Source organism: Tenrec ecaudatus, chromosome 15 (genome assembly GCF_050624435.1).
Source record: "Tenrec ecaudatus isolate mTenEca1 chromosome 15, mTenEca1.hap1, whole genome shotgun sequence".
NCBI classification, from domain to species: Eukaryota; Metazoa; Chordata; class Mammalia; order Afrosoricida; family Tenrecidae; genus Tenrec; species Tenrec ecaudatus.
This window is the reverse complement of record NC_134544.1, coordinates 50,513,787-50,532,071: the sequence shown is the minus strand read 5'-3', so window position 1 is coordinate 50,532,071 and position 18,285 is coordinate 50,513,787. Positions and strand designations below refer to the sequence as shown.

The window sequence follows — 18,285 nt, the reverse complement described above, 5'->3', positions numbered from 1 at the left end:
TTAACAGGCGTTTTGCTCTCTAACCAGGGATCAGAGCTTTCTAAATGGCCAGCATCCTCAGCCCCAGGTCACACTTTGTCTCTTGAGCTAGTCTTTACCTCCTAGCAAAAGACTGCAGGACCCATTTCTGGAGAAACTAAATAGTGTTAAGTAGAAGGTGCTATAAAAATTTCATGGAAAACTTCCATTATCTTTTAATTCTATTTTCCCAATTGAACCTTTTGAAGCCCTATCTTACTTGGGGTTTCCCCAATTTAAACGCAACAACAAGAAAACAGGCTTAAGCTCACCACTTGTCCAACTTGCAGGGAACCCAGGCTGCTGGTTGATTTCCTCCACAATATACATGAAAGTTCCATTTCCTCTTTAGCTCCTCACTCTAAACATAGATGTGAAAAATTTGCCAAGGATCTAGATATTATAAAAAATAGGGTAAAACAGAAGAAGGCTTATAGGAACACACAATACAGGATACAGAAGGAATCTAAGATAATAGCTAAAGCAATCCCCCAAAACATGATTACTAACCTCAAAAAGATGAGAGGATGTTTAAAATTTAATTGCTCTTGGAAATCAATACATAGCCCAAATTAAAATCTCAATAGGAAGAAAAGAATTGCAATTCAAATCAAGGAAACATCCTATGAAATAACAAAGATGTAGAGATAAACAACTAGAGAGAAAAATAATTTAGATCAGTGCATCAGAAGTTGAAAATAGACTTAATTGGGGAGGAAAATCCTCAGAGAACTAATGCACAAACATTTCCCAGAAGGGTAGGACATGAGTCCCTCAGTCAGGTGCAGCCACTTGTCTTCATTCCCTGGAATCAACAGAGGAAGATGTGGGATCTTTGGCTGCCTGAGTTGGGCTTTAGTCCACATAGGGGAGTGTTTGAACTGTGGGGTGAAGATGGGTTTCCTCCTCCCATATGACAGTCACAGTCTTGGAAACCAAAGGCACTTCTACCCAGTTCTGGAGGGTCGCTATGAGTTGCCACTGACTCCGTGGCAGTGAGTTTTGTTTTGTTGGGTTTTTTTTTTTTTGCTCTAGGAACAGCTGTTTGCTGTGCAATGAATCCAGAACTACAAATGGTGCCTGACTACCATTGCAGATCATTTTAATCCAAGAATCCTGCTGAAATAAAAAAAAAATTGTAGAACAGAATTTTGCATTTTCATGGTCTTGTGATTTGGGGGAGCAATAACTAGTAGACATTTTTGTTAGGTGCTGTTGAGTCGTTGCAGACTCACAGTGACACTGCGCCACAGGATGAAACACTGCCAGGTCCTGTGGTGTCCTAAAAATTGTTCATATGGTTGAGTCCACTGTTGCAGCCATTGTGCCAGTTTATCTCATTGGGGGCTTGTCTATTCTTTACTGACGAAGGTTTTACCGACCGCGATGTCCTGATGACATGCAGACAGTAATGAAACAAAGTCTGACTATCCTTGATTCTAAGAAACACTGTGATTGTATGTCTTACAAATAACATTAAAAAAAACAAAACAAATAACATTTCTTGGTTCTCTGGCAGTCTGTGGTATTATCACTATTCTTTTGCCAGTGCCATAATTCAAATGTATCAGTTCTTCTGTCTACCTTATTATGCATTGCCTCGCTTTCCATGAATATAAGCAATTGAAAATACCATGACTGAAAAAAGAAAATCCCATGACTTGGGTCAGGCACACTTTTGTCTCTAAGTGCTATCTTTGCTTTGTAGTGTTTTTTTTTTAATTTTTTTTTTATTTTAACAATTTATTGGGGCTGATACAATTCTTTTCACAGTTCATACATATACATACATCAATTGTATAAAGCACATCTGTATAGTCTTTGCCCTAATCATTTTTTTCTCTTTTCTTCTTTTACATTTTATTAGGGACTCAAACAACTCTTACCACAATCCATACATATACATACATCAATTGTATAAAGCACATCCATACATTCCTTGCCCCAATCATTCTCAAGGCATTTGCTCTCCACTTAAGCCCCTTGCATCAGGTCCTCTTTTCCCCCCCCCCCTCCCTCCCCATTCCCCCCTCCCTCATATGCCCTTGGTAATTTATACATCGTTATTTTGTCATATCTTGCCCTATCTGGAGTCTTCCTTCCCCCCTTCTCTGCTGTCCCTCTCCCAGGGAAGAGATCACATGTGGATCCTTGTAATCAGTTCCCCCTTTCCAACCCACTCACCCTCCACTCTCCCAGCATCGTCCCTCACACCCTTGGTCCTGAAGGTATCATCCACCCTGGATTCCCTGTACCTCCAACCCTCATATGTACCAGTGTACAGCCTCTGTCCTATCCAGCCCTGCAAGGTAGAATTCGGATCATGGTAGTTGGGGGGAGGAAGCATCCAGGATCTGGGGGAAAGCTGTGTTCTTCATCGATACTACCTCACACCCTAATTAACCCGTCTCCTCTCCTAAACCCCTCTATGAGGGGATCTCCATTGGCCGACACTTGGGCCTTGGGTCTCCACTCTGCACTTCCCCCTTCATTTAATATGATATATATATACATATATACACATACATATATACATATACACATATATACACATACATACACACACATATCTTTTTTTTTTTTTTTTGCATGATGCCTTATACCTGGTCCCTTGGGCACCTCGTGATCTCACTGGCCGGTGTGCTTCTTCCATGTGGGCTTATTTGCTTCTGAGCTAGATGGCCGCTTGTTCACCTTCAAGCCTTTAAGACCCCAGACACTAACTCTTTTGATAGCCGGGCACCATCAGCTTTCTTCACCACATTTGCTTATGCACCCATTTGTCTTCAGCGATCCTATCATGGAGGTGTGCAGTCAATGATATGATTTTTTGTTCTTTGATGCCTGGTAACTGATCCCTTTGGGACCGCTCGATCACACAGGCTGGTGTGTTCTTCCAATGTGGACTTTGTTGCTTCTGAGCTAGATGGCCGCTTGTTTCTCTTCAAGCCTTTAAGACCCCAGTCACTATCTCTTTTGATAGCCGGGCACCATCAGCTTTCTTCACCACATTTACTTGTTCACCCACTTTGGCTCCAGCCGTTGTGTTGGGAGAGTGAGCATCATAGAGTTCCAATTTAATAAAAGAAGGTATTCATGCATTGAGGGAGTGTTTGAGTAGAGGCCCAAGGTCCTTCTGCCACCTTAATACTTGACCTATAAATATAGACACATAGATCTATTTCCCCATCCTCCTATATATATTTGCATGTACATGTCTTTGTCTAGACCTCCATGAATGCCCTTTGACTCCTAGCTCTTTCCTCCATCTCCCTTGACCTTCCTCCTGCCCTACTACCATGCTTCATCGCCACCTGGGCTAGAGTATACCTCTTCTCTAAGCAACCTTACCCTTGATCATTTCCCACCAGGCCTGCCACTCCCCCTTCTCTACCATTTGGGGTTCCATGTTTTTCCCTTGTCCCTGGGTTTGTTAACACCACTTCCTTACCCCCCTACCCCCCCACCCCAAGTCCCCCCGGAACTGTCGGTCCCGTTGTTTTTCATCCAGATAGTTCATCCAGCCTGTCCTATTCAGACAGACCTGTGGAGTCACTAACATGCACGAAAACTAGACAGAGGCACACAAAGCAACAGTATACAACCAGACAACAAAACAACCAAACAAACCACTGAAAAAGAACAGAACAAAACAGTTCACAAGAGAAAAGCTTGTAGTTAGTTCAGGGATCGTTTGCTGGCCCTTAGGAGCGTTTTCCAGTCCAGTCTGTTGGGGCACCACGCCCTGGCCCCAAAGTCCACTTTCAGCATTCCCTGGGGACCTTGCCACTCCATTCCCTTGCTGTTCCGCTGCACTCCCCCAGTGATTTGCCTCGGTGTGGTGGGATCAGGTCAGGTGCAATTCCCACTCTGTGTCTCCGGTGCTGTCCCCTGTATCGCCCTTAGTCACTGAGGGGCATCATGTCTCATAGTAGGGCCAGCCATATTGTTCTCTCTGTGGACTGGCTGCTCTACTCAGGAACATCATCATTACGGCCTGGTGGGCCAGGCTGTGCTCCACTCTCTCCTCCTGCCCCTTCATCTGCTCCCGTGTGCTCTGATCAAATATGTCCATCTCCCATAGCTGCAGAGTCAATGTCGTCCTTTGGAACAAATTCTTTTCGGGGGAGGGGCAGGAATCCACTTAATTTATGGTGCTGGGGCCAGCCTCCCAGACCTCTCCACCGGTTCCCTCCTCCACGCCGGGATATTGCATTCACACCTTGCGACACTGGGTTGAAGTCTGGTCCCACTTTCCCTGTGGAGATATAAACAATACCCTCCCCTTGGGTGGATTAATGCCCCATGACCCCACTACCCTTTTCTTCCTTGTATTCATCCTTTTGTTTTCCTTTCCCCACCTCCTCCACCATTGTCTACCATGTACATCCCTGGTTTTGGTCTGGTCTCTTCCATACTACACCGTCTTCACCCCTAAAATGTTTGTATACAGTAGCTTTTTTCCCTATGCCACTTTTGCTTTAAAAAAAACAATTTTTTTTTAAATTCTTACCTCAGCGGACTCATGTTGTACTTGTCCTTTTGTGCCTGACTTACTTCGCTTAGCATGATTTCCTCCAGTTCTTCCCATGCCGCTATGTGCCTCATACGTTCATCACTGCTTTTTAGTGATGCGTAGTATTCCATTGTATGTATATACCACAGTTTTTTAATCCAATCATCAGTTGATGGAAATTTGGGTTGCTTCCAACTCCTTGCAATTGTGAACTGTGCCGCAATGAACATTGGAGCACAGATGTCTGGTCTTGGTTTGTTTCTTGCCTCTTCTGGGTATATGCCCAGTAGGGGGATTGCTGGGTCATATGGTAACTCTATTTCCATCTGTTTTAGGTATCGCCAGATTGATTTCCATAGTGGCTGTACGTACTTACAGTCCCACCAGCAGTGGATGAGAGTTCCTGTCTCCCCACAGCCCCTCCAACACTTGTTGCTTTCTGATTTTTTGAATTGGGCTACCTTTGAGGGTGTCAGGTGGTACCTCATTGTTGTTTTAATTTGCATTTCTCTTATGGCTAAAGATCGGGAACATTTTCTCATATGTTTGTTGGCCATTCGGATTTCTGCCCCTGTGAAACTTCTATTCAAGTCCTTTGCCCACCTTTCAAGTGGGCTATTGGTTTTTTTCTTTTTGGAAGCTATCAGAGTACTGTAGATTTTAGTAATAAGGCCTTTGTCTGATGTGTCATTGCTAAAGATGTTTTCCCAGTCTGTGGACTCTCTTATTACTCTCTTGGTGAATTCTTTAGATGTACACAAGTGTTTTATCTTCAGTATATCCCATTTGTCGATTTGTGCCTCTTCTGTGTTTGTGTCCTTCCCTATTTCTGATAGCCTGTGTATTCCCTGCGCCAAAGTTCTCAAGTTGGTCCCAATTCCCTCATTGATGGCCCTAATAGTTTGGGGTTTAACTTCAAGGTCTGTGATCCACCTTGAGTTTATTCTTGTGCATGGAGTGAGATAAGGGTCTTGCTTCATTTTTCTGCATGTTGATATCCATTTTTTCCAGCACCACTTGTTAAAGAGGGCATCTGCTTCCCATTTGATCTTTTTGGGGCCCTTGTCAAAGATCAGCTGTGTGTATGCTGATGCTTTTATTTCTGGGTTTTCAGTTCTTTTCCATTGGTCTGAGTATCTGTCATTGTACCAATACCATGCAGTTTTGAGAACTGTGGCTGCATAGTATGTGCCAAAGTCAGGTAAAGCAAGCCCTCCCACGGTGTCCTTCTTCTTGAGGAGTTCTCTGCTAATTCTGGGCTTCTTCCCTCTCCATATGAAGTTGGTAATCAGTTTTTCCATTTCTTTGAAGAAAGATGATGGTAATTGTATCGGGATAGCATTAAACTTATATAGTGCCTTTGGCAGAACTGACATCTTATCTATATTAAGTCTCCCAATCCAAGAGCATGGAATATTCTTCCATTTGTTGAGGTCGGTCTTGGTTTCTTGTAATAGTGTTCTATAGTTTTCCCTATATAGATCTTTTGTTTTGTCAGTCAAGTGTATCCCTAGATATTTCAGTTTGTGTTTGGCTATTGTGAAGGGTACCACCTTTTTTATCTCTTCTTCTTTTGTCTTATCTGATGTGTATAACAGTCCGATGGACTTCTGTTTGTTGATCTTGTATCCTGCCACTCTGCCAAACTCTTCTATTGCTTCCAGTACTCCCCTTGTGGAACTTTTGGGATTTTCCATATATAAAATCATATCATCTGCAAATAACGATAGTTTCACCTCTTCCTTCCCCAGACGAATACCTTTGATGTCACTTCTTTGCCTTATGCTGTTAGCTAAAACCTCCAGCACGATATTAAATAGGAGTGGAGACAAGGGGCATCCTTGTCTGGTCCCCTTTTTCAGTGGGATTGTGTTAGTCATTTCTCCATTGACTACCACTTTGGCTGTTGGTTTTTCATATATAGCTTGTATTGTCTTGAGGAACTTTCCTTCCATTCCTATCTTCGCTAGTGTCTTAAACAGGAATTGGTGTTGGATGTTGTCGAATGCTTTTTCTGCGTCTATTGATATTATCATGTGATTCTTATACTTTTTCATGTCAATGTGACGAATAATACTAATGGTCTTTCGTATGTTGAACCATCCCTGCATCCCTGGTATGAATCCCACTTGGTCATGGTGAATTATTTGTTTTATATACTTTTGTATTCTGTTGGCTAGTATTTTGTTAAGGATTTTTGCATCAATGTTCATTAGGGATATCGGTCTGTAGTTCTCGATTCTTGTGGGATCCTTGCCCGGTTTGGGTATCAGAGTTATACTAGCTTCATAGAAGGAGTTTGGGAGTTTGCCATCTTTTTCTATGTTCTGGAAAAGTTTGTGTAGGATTGGTATTAGTTCTTCCCTGAATGCTTGGTAGAATTCTCCAGTGTATCCATCTGGTCCAGGGGATTTTTTTGTTGGTAATCCCTTGATAACCTTTTCTATTTCTTCTATTGCGATGGGTCTGTTGAGATTCTTGATGTCCACCGAGGATAGTCTAGGGAGGGATTGTTTTTCCAGGAATTTGTCCATGTCTTCCAAATTGTTGAATTCATTGGAGTACAATCCTTCATAGTATTGTGTAACTATCCTTTTGATTTCATTAGGGTCTGTTGTAATGACCCCTCTTTCATCCCTTATTCTTGCTATTGAGATTTGTTCCCTCCTTTCTTTGGTTAGGTTTGCCAATGGTCTATCGATCCTGTTTATCTTTTCAAAGAACCAACTTTTAGCGATATTAATTTTTTCCATAGTTTTTTTATTTTCCCTCTCCTGAATCTCAGCCCTGATTTTTACAATTTCTTTTCTTTTGCTATTAGTAGGGTTGTCCTGCTGACTCAGCTCTAGTTTTTGTAAATTTTGTGTCAGCGTATCCATCATGAGTCTCTCTTCCTTTCTCAGGTGTGCTTGTATTGCTATGAACCTTCCTCTGATGACTGCCTTTGCTGTGTCCCATAAGTTTTGGTACGTCGTGTGCTCATTTTCGTTGGTTTCGAGAAATTTCCTGATTTCGTCTCGGATCTGCACCAGTATGCACTCCTTTTGCAGTAGAGAGTTATTCATTCTCCAATTATTTGCTCTTATTTTCTTTGTCTTCCTTTTGTTGATTTCCAGCCTTATGGCACAGTGTGACGTCAGAGAGAGAGGTCTGTATTATTTCAATGTGCTTAAATTTATGTAGATTTGCCTTATGCCCCAGCATGTGGTCTATCTTCGAATATGTGCCATGAGGACTTGAAAAGAATGTGAAATTTTTTGTATTTGGATGAAAAGCTCTGTAAATATCTATTAGGTCAAATTGTCTAATTGTGGAGTTTAGCTCTCTAGTCTCCTTGCTGAGTTTCTTTCCCTGTGAGCTATCTTTCTCAGTGAGTGGTGTGTTGAAGTCACCCACTATAATTGTCGAGTCTGTGATTTCTTTCTTAATCTTTTGGAGTGTTTGGTTCACGTATTGAGCTGGTCTCTCATTCGGGGAATATATGTTTACAATGCTTAGTGGTTCATTGTCTATCATTCCCTTGAGCATTATATAGTGTCCCTCCTTATCTCTTTTTATGGTTTGCACTTTGAGGTCAATTTTATCCGAGATAAGGATTGCAACCCCTGCTTTTTTTGTGTTGCTGTTTGCTTGGTAGGTCCTTCTCCAGCCTTTGATTCTCAGCCTATTTTTGTCTGTAGCCTTGAGGTGTGTCTCCTGTAGGCAGCAAATTGATGGGTTATGGTTTCTAAGCCATTCTGCTAGTCTCAGTCTTTTAATGCCTGAGTTCAGGCCATTGATATTCAGGGTTATTATCTCCATGTGCGGACTCTGTGATGCCATTTTATACTTTTTGTGTTGGGAGCTTTCCTACTTTCCTTTCTCATTCGTGTGTGTTTTGTGTGTGTATCATTCTTGACTTCTTTCCATCCTTAAGCCAATGCTATCTTGGGGTCTGTTTTCTATTTGTTGTGCTCTGGGTGAGGTTGTTCTATGTGCTGGTGTCTTATTTGTGCTTGGTGAGTGTTGTTCTTCTGCCCATACTGAGTCGGCGAGGATCTTTTGTAATGCTGGGTTTGTTGTAACGTAGTTTTTGAGTTTTTCCTTGTCTGGGAAGACTTTTACTTCTCCATCGATCTTGATCGATAATTTGGCTGGGTAGAGTATTCTTGGATTTGCGTTGTTTTCTTTCAATTTTTGGAATATGTTACTCCACTCTCTCCTTTTTTTCATAGTTTCTGCTGATAGGTCTGAGCATATCCTTATGTGGGAACCTTTATATGTGATTGCTTGCTTTTCCCTAGCTGCTCTCATGATTTTCTCCTTTTCCTCAAAGTTTGAAAGTTTAACTATTATGTGCCTTGGTGATTTCTTCTTGGGGTCCCGTCGTGCTAGTGTTCTTTCAGCCTCCTGGATGGTTGCTTGGTTTTCATTAATTCGGCTGGGGAAGTTTTCCTCCAAGAATTCTCTCGCTATTGTTGCAGATGACTTCTTTGTTGTGTCTTCCTCCGGTAGGCCAATAATTCTAATGTTGTTCCGCTTCATAGCATCAGACATAGCTCTTAGGTTTTCTTCGGCTTCTCTGATGCTCTTATTACATTTTTGTTCACGTTTATTAAAGTCTGCTTGGCTGTCCTCCACGCCACTGATGCGGTTCTCTGATTCCTCCAATCGATTCTCAAGGAACATGATTCTGCTATTGTTTTTCGTTACCTGCTCCTCAAGCTCCTGTATTTTCCTTTGGTATATGTCTTTTATCTCCTCTATCATTTCATTCTTTTTCTGTAGTGTTTCCCTCATATTCTGCATCGCTCCAAGCACCATTCTGAGAGCTTCTTTGTATGGCATCTCAATGTCTGCTTCTTCTATGTATGTTGTTATGTTCAGGACATCTTCTTCCTTTGCCTTTTGTTTGTCCTGTTTTTTCGTTGAGGTCGTTGGGGGTGATGGCTGTTTGCGTTGAGTTGTTTTTGAGGGACCAGGTGCCATTTTCTAGTCTCTCTCTGGAAGACTTAGGAATTCTTCTTCAATCTGCCTACAGCTGATTTTGCTATGGGATTAACCTACCACTTTATCTTCCTGTGGCTTCCCTATTAGGGGAGTGCCCCAGATGGCAGATCGACTGCCTGCACCAGTGTTGCAGAGGCTGGGCTGAAGTTCCCGCTATTGGTTTGAATATTGATAAGTGTTGGCTGAGCTGCCTTATGTCCCCAGGTACACAGGCAGGAACTCCCTGGTGAGAAGTCTGAGGAGTATCCCCTGGAGAGCAAGCAGGCCTTACCCTAGCCTTGGGCTATCCATGCAGGGTGGAGCTCACCTAGCTGGGTGTGACCCAGGCGCAAATGCCCTAGGGCAATGGGAGTGCCCCGTAAGTCCGCAATGGAGTGTGAGAGAGCACGGCAGGAACAATGGGGGTTGAGAAAAATCAAAAAGTGAGACTAGACTGTGCATGGGGTACAGGGAAGCGAGGGAAGCAAAATAAACTATGTAGCTGAGTCCCACTCCCGGCCTGTGGATCTACAAGGGCTTACTCCCTGCCCCAAGCCCCAGCGGTAGTTCGCAGAAGAGCCCCAAGAAGGGTCGCAAGAAAACTGCTGAGCCGCCCCCAGAGAAATGGGGGGACAGAGAGCAGAGATGTTAACAGACGCCGCCGTGTAGCTGAAGCTTGATCCCTGCCTATGGAGCTGTGGGGGTTTGGGTTTATTCCCTGCTCAGACCACGCGGTGCAGCTGCGGCTGCGGCTGTGCCTTGAAAAAGCCCCTGCGCAGCCCTCCAAGGCTGTGTGGGAATATAAAGCAGAGACGCAAACAGAAGCAACAATGTAGATGAACCCCGATCCCTGCCGGTGGAGCCGCAAGAGTCCTGTTCCTGCCCTGAGGCAGATAGGGAAAAACTGTGGCTGTGCTGAGACCAAGCCCTGCTACAGGCTCCAAATGGTCCCGGCTTGGGCAGATCCTGCAACAGGACTAGGGTTGAGCCCCAGCCGGCTTCCACTGAGGTAAGCCAAAAGCCCCCAGCCCCTCAAAACCCCATGGATCTGTGCCTACTTATCTTTATGATGCACCTCCTGCGATCCAGTGGCATTGAATTTCACTCTGAGCTACTCTCCTGGGCTGGATTCTGCGGAGTCCCTCTGGTGTGTGTCACTCCGTCGCCATCTTCCCGGAAGTCGCTTTGTAGTGTTTTAAAGAGGTCTTTTGCAGCAGATTTGCCCAATGCAATAAGTCGTTTGATTTCTTGACTGCTGCTTCCTTGAGAATTGCTTGTGTGGATCCAAGTAAAATGAAGTTCTTGACAACTTGAGTACTTTATTGTGATGTTGCTTATTAGTTGCAAGGATTTTCTTCCATATGTTGTATAACCACACTAAGGGCTGTAATCTTTGATTTCATCCGTGTTTTATTTCTTCTATCAGCCAGCAAGATTGTGCTATCTGCATACTGCAGCTTGTTAATGAGGCTTCCTCCAATCTTGATGCCATATTCTCCAGACAGCTAGACTTTTTGCATTATTTGTTCACTATACACATTGAATAACTAGTGAAAGGCTACAATTCTGGCATAAACCTTCCCTTATATTAAACCACTCAATATCCACTATACCCTTGTTCCAAGTTCAGGTTCAACTTGAGCACAATTAAGTATTCTGAAATGCCCATTCTTCACGGAGTTACCTATAATTTGTTAGGACACACAGTGGCATGCATCCTCTCAGTGAATAAAAAAAGAGATGGCCATCTTTTTAGTGATCTCCGTTTTTAGCCGAGATCCATTTGACAGCAACAATGATGTCTCCCATTCCACATCCTCTTCTGAATCTGGCCTGAATTTCTGGAAGTGCCCTGTCTATGCATTTCTAGGAATTTAAAAATTATCTTCAGCAAAATTTTATCTGCATGTAATATTAGTGAAATTGGGTTGATAATTTGCATATTCGGTTGGATCACCGTTTTTTGGAATGAAACAAACATACATCTCTCCGAGGTTTTGGCCAGGTCTTCCAAATAGTAAGCCCCCCCAGTGCTGCGTGGCTTGTTTGACCATTTCAGGTGGCATGTTATCCCGTTTCCGAGCTCTGTTTTTGCCAGAGCCTTCAGTGCAGCACGGACCGCTTCCTTCAATATCGTGGGTGTTTCCTTCTGAAGTGTTTGCTCATCTACCATCTCTTTTTGGTACAGTGACTGTAAATTCTTCCATCTTCTTTGGATGTTTTTTGTACCATTCAATATTTTAACATAGAATTTTTCAATATTATGATTTAAGGCTTGAATTCTTTCCCTTTTAAAAGGAAAAACTTGTTTTTCAGATTAAAAAACCTGTTTTTCTCTCTTTTTTTTCTGTTTTTCTCTTTTTTTTCTTTTTTCCTGTTTTTCTCTTTTAGTTTTCTAGTGCCAAGGTCTTTTCCCATTTCAGTCAAATTGTCTTCTTGAGAAGGTCTTTGAAATCTACTGCGCAGCTCATTTACACCAGCATCCCCCCATCACTTTAGTGATTCTGCATTCAGTAGTCAGTGTCAGGTGTCTTCTGACAGCCGTGTTGGCCTTTTCTCTCTTTTTGCTGACTTTTTCTTTCTGTGTATACGGTGTCCTTGACACTATCCCACACAGTCTTTAGTCATTAGTGTTCTTTCTGTCAAGTCTATTTATTTATTTTTATGTATTACTTTATTTTTAAAAATAATTTTATTCGGGCACATACAGCTTCTATAACATCCTATATATCAATTGTATCAAGCATATTTGTACATAGGTTGCCATCATCATTTTCTAAATATTTGCTTTCTCTTTGAGCCCTTGGTATCATCTCCTCTCCCCCCCCCCCCCACTCCACTCTTGGGACTCCTTGATAAATTATTATTGTTTTTATATCTTACACCGACCATTGTCTCCCTTCACCCACGTTTCCATTGTTCATTCCCCTCAGGGTGGGGTGTTATGCGTCGATCATTGTGATCAGTTTCCCCTTCCTTCCCTCCTGCCCCCACCTTCCCCCTACCTTCTTGGTATCTGTACTCCCATTTCTACTCCTGAGGGGTTTATCTGACCCGTGTTTCCTGAGCTCTTATCTGTACCATTGTACATGCTGTGGTGTAGTCAGAACTGAAAGGCAGAACCCTGGTCCTGATAGTGAGGATGAGGAAGCCTCAAAGAACCAGAGGAATAATGTGTGTTTCATCGGTTCTGTACTGCACCCTGGTTGATTCAGCTCTTCCTTGTGACCCTTCTGTGAGGGTTTTGGGTCTACAGATTGGTTGGGGGTCTCTGCTAAGTCTTATCTTTTTTAAGATGTCACTAAATTCATTGGTTATATACCCAAGGTCAGTAATCCTTTGTGGTGCGGTGGGTTAAGTGATTGGAACCCATCAGCTGCTCTCTAGGAGCAAGATTAGACAATCTGCTTCTGTAAAGATCTACATCCTTTGCCCTGTAAAGCAGTTCTACTCTGTCCTTCAGGGAAGGAATCAACTCTGTGACAGTGGACTTTCTGAGTTTTATATTCAAGGTTGTACTTTGGCTCCCATGCACTTGTTTTAATTTTCTTAAGTTTCTACTTGAACTTGCATAGGAGCAGTGGTTGGCCCCAGACCTGTTTTGACTGAAAATCCTGTGTTTCTCCATTATCTCTTTCACCAGTTGTCACTTTGTATCTTGATTATTCCATTTGGTAAGGTCCCCATGTATGACCTTACTGCCATAAAGTAGATTCCGACTCATAGTGGCACTCCGGCCTCTGTGGGTTTCCAAGCCTGTAAATCTTTATGGGAGTTGAAAACCTCATATTTCTCTTAAGGAGCAGCTAGTGGTTTTGAATTGCTGGCCTTGTGGTTAGTAGCCCAAGTCATAATCCACTACGCCTCCAGGTCTTCCCTTGTGTATATTGTTGTTGCTCTTAGGTGTCATTGAGTTGGTTCTGACCCACAGCGGCCCTGTACACAACAGAAAGAAACACTTCCCAGTGCTGCACCATCCTCAGAACCTGGCCCGTTGTGGCATGCTTTGTGTCAGTCCATCTCATTGAGGGCCTCCCTCTTTTGGTGCCCTCCCACTTCACCACGCATGATAACCTTCTCCAGGACCAGTCTCTCCTGAAAACGTCCAAAATATGCAAGAGGAAGCCTTGCCATTCTGGCCTCCAAGGAGCCTTCTCACCGTACTACTTCCAAGACAGGTTTGTTTGTTTGTTTAGCAGTCCATGATTCTTCTCCAGCACCACAATTCAAATGCATCGATTCTTCTTGGGTCTTGCTTACTCGGTGTCCAAAGTTCATATGCATATGAGGCAATGGAAAATATCATGGCTTAGATCAGATGCATCTTACTTCTCAAAGTAGCATCCTTGTTTTTCAGCACTCTGATAAGGTATTTGACAGCAGATTGGTCTAATGCAGTGTGCCTTTTGCTCTCTTGGCTGTCACTTTCCAAGAGAATGCTCAAGAGCAATAGCATTGATCGTGCATGCCAGTCAAATATTGCTGAAGATCATCCAACAATGGTTACAGCAGTACGTTGACAGGGAACAGCCAGAGGTTCAGGCAAGATTCAGAAGAGGACGTGGTACAAGGAATCTCATTGCTGATGTTAGATGGATCTTGACTCAAAGCAGAGAATACTAGAAAGATGTTTACTTGTGTTTTATTGGCTATGCAAAGGCATTTGACTGTGGATAGTAATACACCATGGATAACCTTGAGAAGAATGGAAATTCCAAAACACTTCATTGTTCTATAGAATTTGTACATGAATCAAGAGGTAATTGTATGAGCCGAACAAGAGAATAGTGCATGGTTTAAAGTTAGGAAAGGTACATGACAAGGTTTGATCAGTTTGAGACTGCAGCAGAACTTGGTAAAAAGTCTTTAGTTCTTCGTTTGGCTTTACTGGTTGGTGGTTAAATTTGAATAATGGTCATTATTAACTCTTCTTCCTTGTATGCTTATGGATAGTATCCTATCACTGACAGTGCTGCACTTTATAGTAGATCTTGAAATATCATTTTAAGGTTTGACATCGAATGCAATGCCATTCCTTTTTGTTATTACCAACAGAGGAATGACCATATGATGATCCTTTTCAAAAATGGCAACACCAGTTCATTTTAGTTCACTAATATCTGGATTATAGATCACTATACATTCCATTTCATTTTAACAACTTCCTGTTTTCCTAGATTCATACTTATTCATTTCACCGTCTAATTATGAATGGCTATTTTCAGCAAATGAAGGTCTGCCAAGCTTTGCTCCATCCAGTCATCCGCGTCCATTCCAGTTTGAGGAGGCAGCTCTTCCCCAGTTGCATCTTGAGTGCCTTCCTACCTGACGGGCTCATCCTCCAGCATTACATCGGTTGATATTTCACTGCTGGTCTAAGCTTTTCAGTAGATAGAATTTTTTCCCCCAAAAAATAGAATGCCACACTCTTATTTCTAGTCTGTCTTAGTCTGGAAGCTTTGCAGAAATGTCCATTTTGGGTGATCTTGCTGATCATTGAAAAATGCAGATAATATAGTGTCCAGCATTACAGCATGACAAGCTCACAGAGAAGTGATGGTGGAGGAAAGCTGGGCAAACCTGTCAGGCTCAAGAAGACCGTAGGCCCAGTATATGCAAGAAAGCCAAAAATCAAGATGTTGCTCTTTGAGAAATTGTAAGTCATGTTTATTCACGAGCCACCAAGGAAGGAGTCCAGAGATATTTCCTCTAAGCTTGGGCAGATTACAATTTATGGGATTTAAAAAGTATTTTTAAGTGCATATTCCTAAGTTATACATATACATAATACTAAGAAGCATACGTATGTGTATTAGGGTGAATGCGTGCAGTGACCATAGATCTTCATGCGTCTGATGGTCAAAAATGGCAGCTTCTGCAAGCTTGCTGGGGAAGATTTCCTGAAGGATATGTAGAGTCTGGCCAGAGGTCCTGAGACACAACGTTAAGAAACTTAGTTTGCATATTTGGGGCTAGGAGTAGAGAAGGGAGAACTTCAAGCAGGATCATTAGTCTATCAGGAGTAAAGTTGAGAAACAAGTTGCTAGAAGGAATTCTATCCTCCCTGCTGTTTGACTAGAAAGAATTTCAGTTCCTCATAATTTAAGGAGTGTCAGCAACTTCCTTGCCTGTTAGTTGGAAAGAATTCCTGCTGCTTTGACCCCTATGAGCCCCTGAAATGATTGCCCTGAGGTGATGTTTAAACTTTAAACCAGAAATATCCTCTGAATGCATCTTGAAAACTGAACAATAATTTAACTTGACTATTAAAAAAAGTCTACTTTGAGCATTATGGTTTTTAAATATTATATATATGGTATAAAAAGTATAACATTAAATCAAAAGATTATATATGGGTCTTTAGGGACAGTGAATTTAATGTGACAGATGAACAACTCAGAAAAGGGGGGAGAGGATGGTTGCCTAGCACAAAGAATGTACTCATGTCACTAAAGTGGTAGAAAGTGTTGAGTCGGTATATGTTGTGCTATGGATATTTAAACAACTGCATAGTAGATGAAACGTAATGGGGAAAACCCCACTTCTATAAACGCCTGCTATCAGAGGATGTTGGAGGAGAAAGAGAGAGTGGAGTGGGGCCAAGCAGGTGACCACTACATTTTATTACAAGCTTTTTGACAGTTACTTTTGCATGCATGCAGTACAAATAATGGAGGACTTGGAAACGTAACGATTTGCTTGCTTGTCCGTTGTCCTCACTAAAAACCGAACCTGCTAATGGCAGGAACTGCGTTGTTTCTCCTCAATTAATCCAATGCACGTCACATTGCCTCTGCATTCTCTTTTAGCATGATGAAAATGGAGAAGTCAGAGTTCTGTTTTTTTCTATAATGGTTACAAGTGTGTTGCTTTTGAATGTTTGGAAACATTTACTTGCATAGTTAAAACTAAAGTATAGTTATAAATAGAAAATTGAAGGCTACTAAATATAATTCGATTCTTTCATATTGTAAATACTTTAAAATTAAAAAAATTATTGTGGGATCATTGAAATTTTTTTCCTTCATTTTAGATGTTTAGTGCCAAAGAAATTGAATTAAAGGTAACTGAAATAGAAAAGGAAAAAGAAGAAGCTGAGAAGAAGAAGTCAAAGAAGAATGTCTAATTTTTTAGGATGAACACTGAGAGTCCTTACTGTTTTGTGATACCATTCAGAATTATTTGGTGACATTTTAAAAGGGCTAAGTTAATTTATAGCACTGAATTTGGTAGTTATGTGGTATCCTGAGACTGCCATATTTATGGCTGTGATAAACCCATTGCATAAACAAATACATATTAATATGAAGATTTTCTTTGAAAGGATAGTAAAACATTTTTATTTTAAAAATGAGTAATTTAATAAAATTCAAATGTTGAATTTTAGTCAGATTTCTGTGTACATTTTTCTCTGTAAGTTGTATATAATTTTACTCATTGAAGGCCTAATTCAAATAGGCAATAAAAGTGTGATAAGAATTTATCAAGGCACTTGAATAGGGTGTACTCTGAACAGGAGAGAAATCACTACATGAATCTGTTTTGATGTCTATTTTTTCTTAAGTATGTTCAGTACATGAGGGTTGTTCACTACACCTTCCATATGTGCTTGCTATGTTCTTGGTGTTGCTTACTGTGTTCTTAGTATCTATGTTCTTGGTGATTCCTGCTCACAGAAAAGAAAGCATGTGCTTAATGCCTGTAAGGAGATTACATTTTGGAAAATAAAGGCTATGAATAGTCACAAAGTCGAAAGTACATTATTTTAAGACTTTTCCTCTCTCTCATTTTTTAAAATGTCTTTTTAAAACGAGTAGGGACAGAGATTGGGTTCTGGCAGAAGACCACGCTCAGGGGGATGGTACAGGAAAGAATAAGTATAAACACCTGCCCTGAAGCTCAAAGTTATCCTTTGGGTGTAGTGCTCTGAGGCAAGAGCATAAGAAGGCAGATCACAGCCAGAATGTTAAGAGGTTTTACACTGTGCGGGGGACCCCTCACAAGTGTTCCTCTTTCTGTGACTATTTCCCTTTGGCTCCCTTCTCGACGCTTCTTTTCTTCAGACATAGAAGTTATAAGGAATTTTCTAGAGTTGAATGTACACTGTGTTCTTAACTGACACTTAAGCCCTGAATGCCCTTTTAATTTCATTTACTCAAGATACCAGAACATTTCATAAATCCCCGTACAATTCCTCTGTAAAACTTAAAACCAGAGCCAACTAGCTGTTCCCTAAAGGCCTCCTAGCTCCTGCTCCCATGACCATTGATTGTAGATGCAAGCAGGATGAAATCTTTGACAATTTCAATCTTTTCTCCATGTATCATGAATAGAGTAGGGGTGGCAGAGAAAAGTATTGTCTCATTGACATAACTTGGAGCTTGGCATGTTGAAATGAAAAGCAGACAAGTTGGGTGTATTCTGTTTTAAGATGTTTGCCCAGCCCTCTTGGTGTCATCATTTGGGGTGGACTGCTCTCGGCTTCAGCTCACTTCCTTGGCATATGAATGCAAGGAATTTCCTTTGAGGAGGCAGCTCTTCCCTAGTGCTATTTTGAGGGCCTTCCAACCTGAGGGACTCATCTTCCGGCACTCTATCAGACAGCGTTCTGCTGTTCCTAAGATTTTCAGTGGCTAGCCCCTCAAATGTGGACTTCTTTCTTCCAGTCTGTTCTTAGTCTGTGAGTTCCGCGGAAACTTGTCCACTGTAGGTGACAACTTGTGTGTTTGTTTTCAATGAAAAACTTGCTCTTGAAACAAGGTCATTCCTTGAGCAACTTGAAA

At 41.8% G+C, this 18,285-nt stretch overlaps 1 protein-coding gene across 2 annotated transcripts in view; it reads left to right on the top strand.

Moving 5' to 3' along the window:
* The window catches only part of PSMA8 (proteasome 20S subunit alpha 8), a 56,460-nt gene extending 39,739 nt beyond the window's left edge, over window positions 1-16,721 (top strand). For both annotated transcript variants that reach the window (XM_075533046.1, XM_075533047.1), the window contains exon 7: window positions 16,536-16,721. In XM_075533046.1, coding sequence (XP_075389161.1) covers window positions 16,536-16,628 — 93 coding nt within the window. In that variant the 3' untranslated portion in view covers window positions 16,629-16,721. The remainder of the gene's footprint in view (window positions 1-16,535) is intronic.
* Window positions 16,722-18,285: the final 1,564 nt, after the last annotated feature.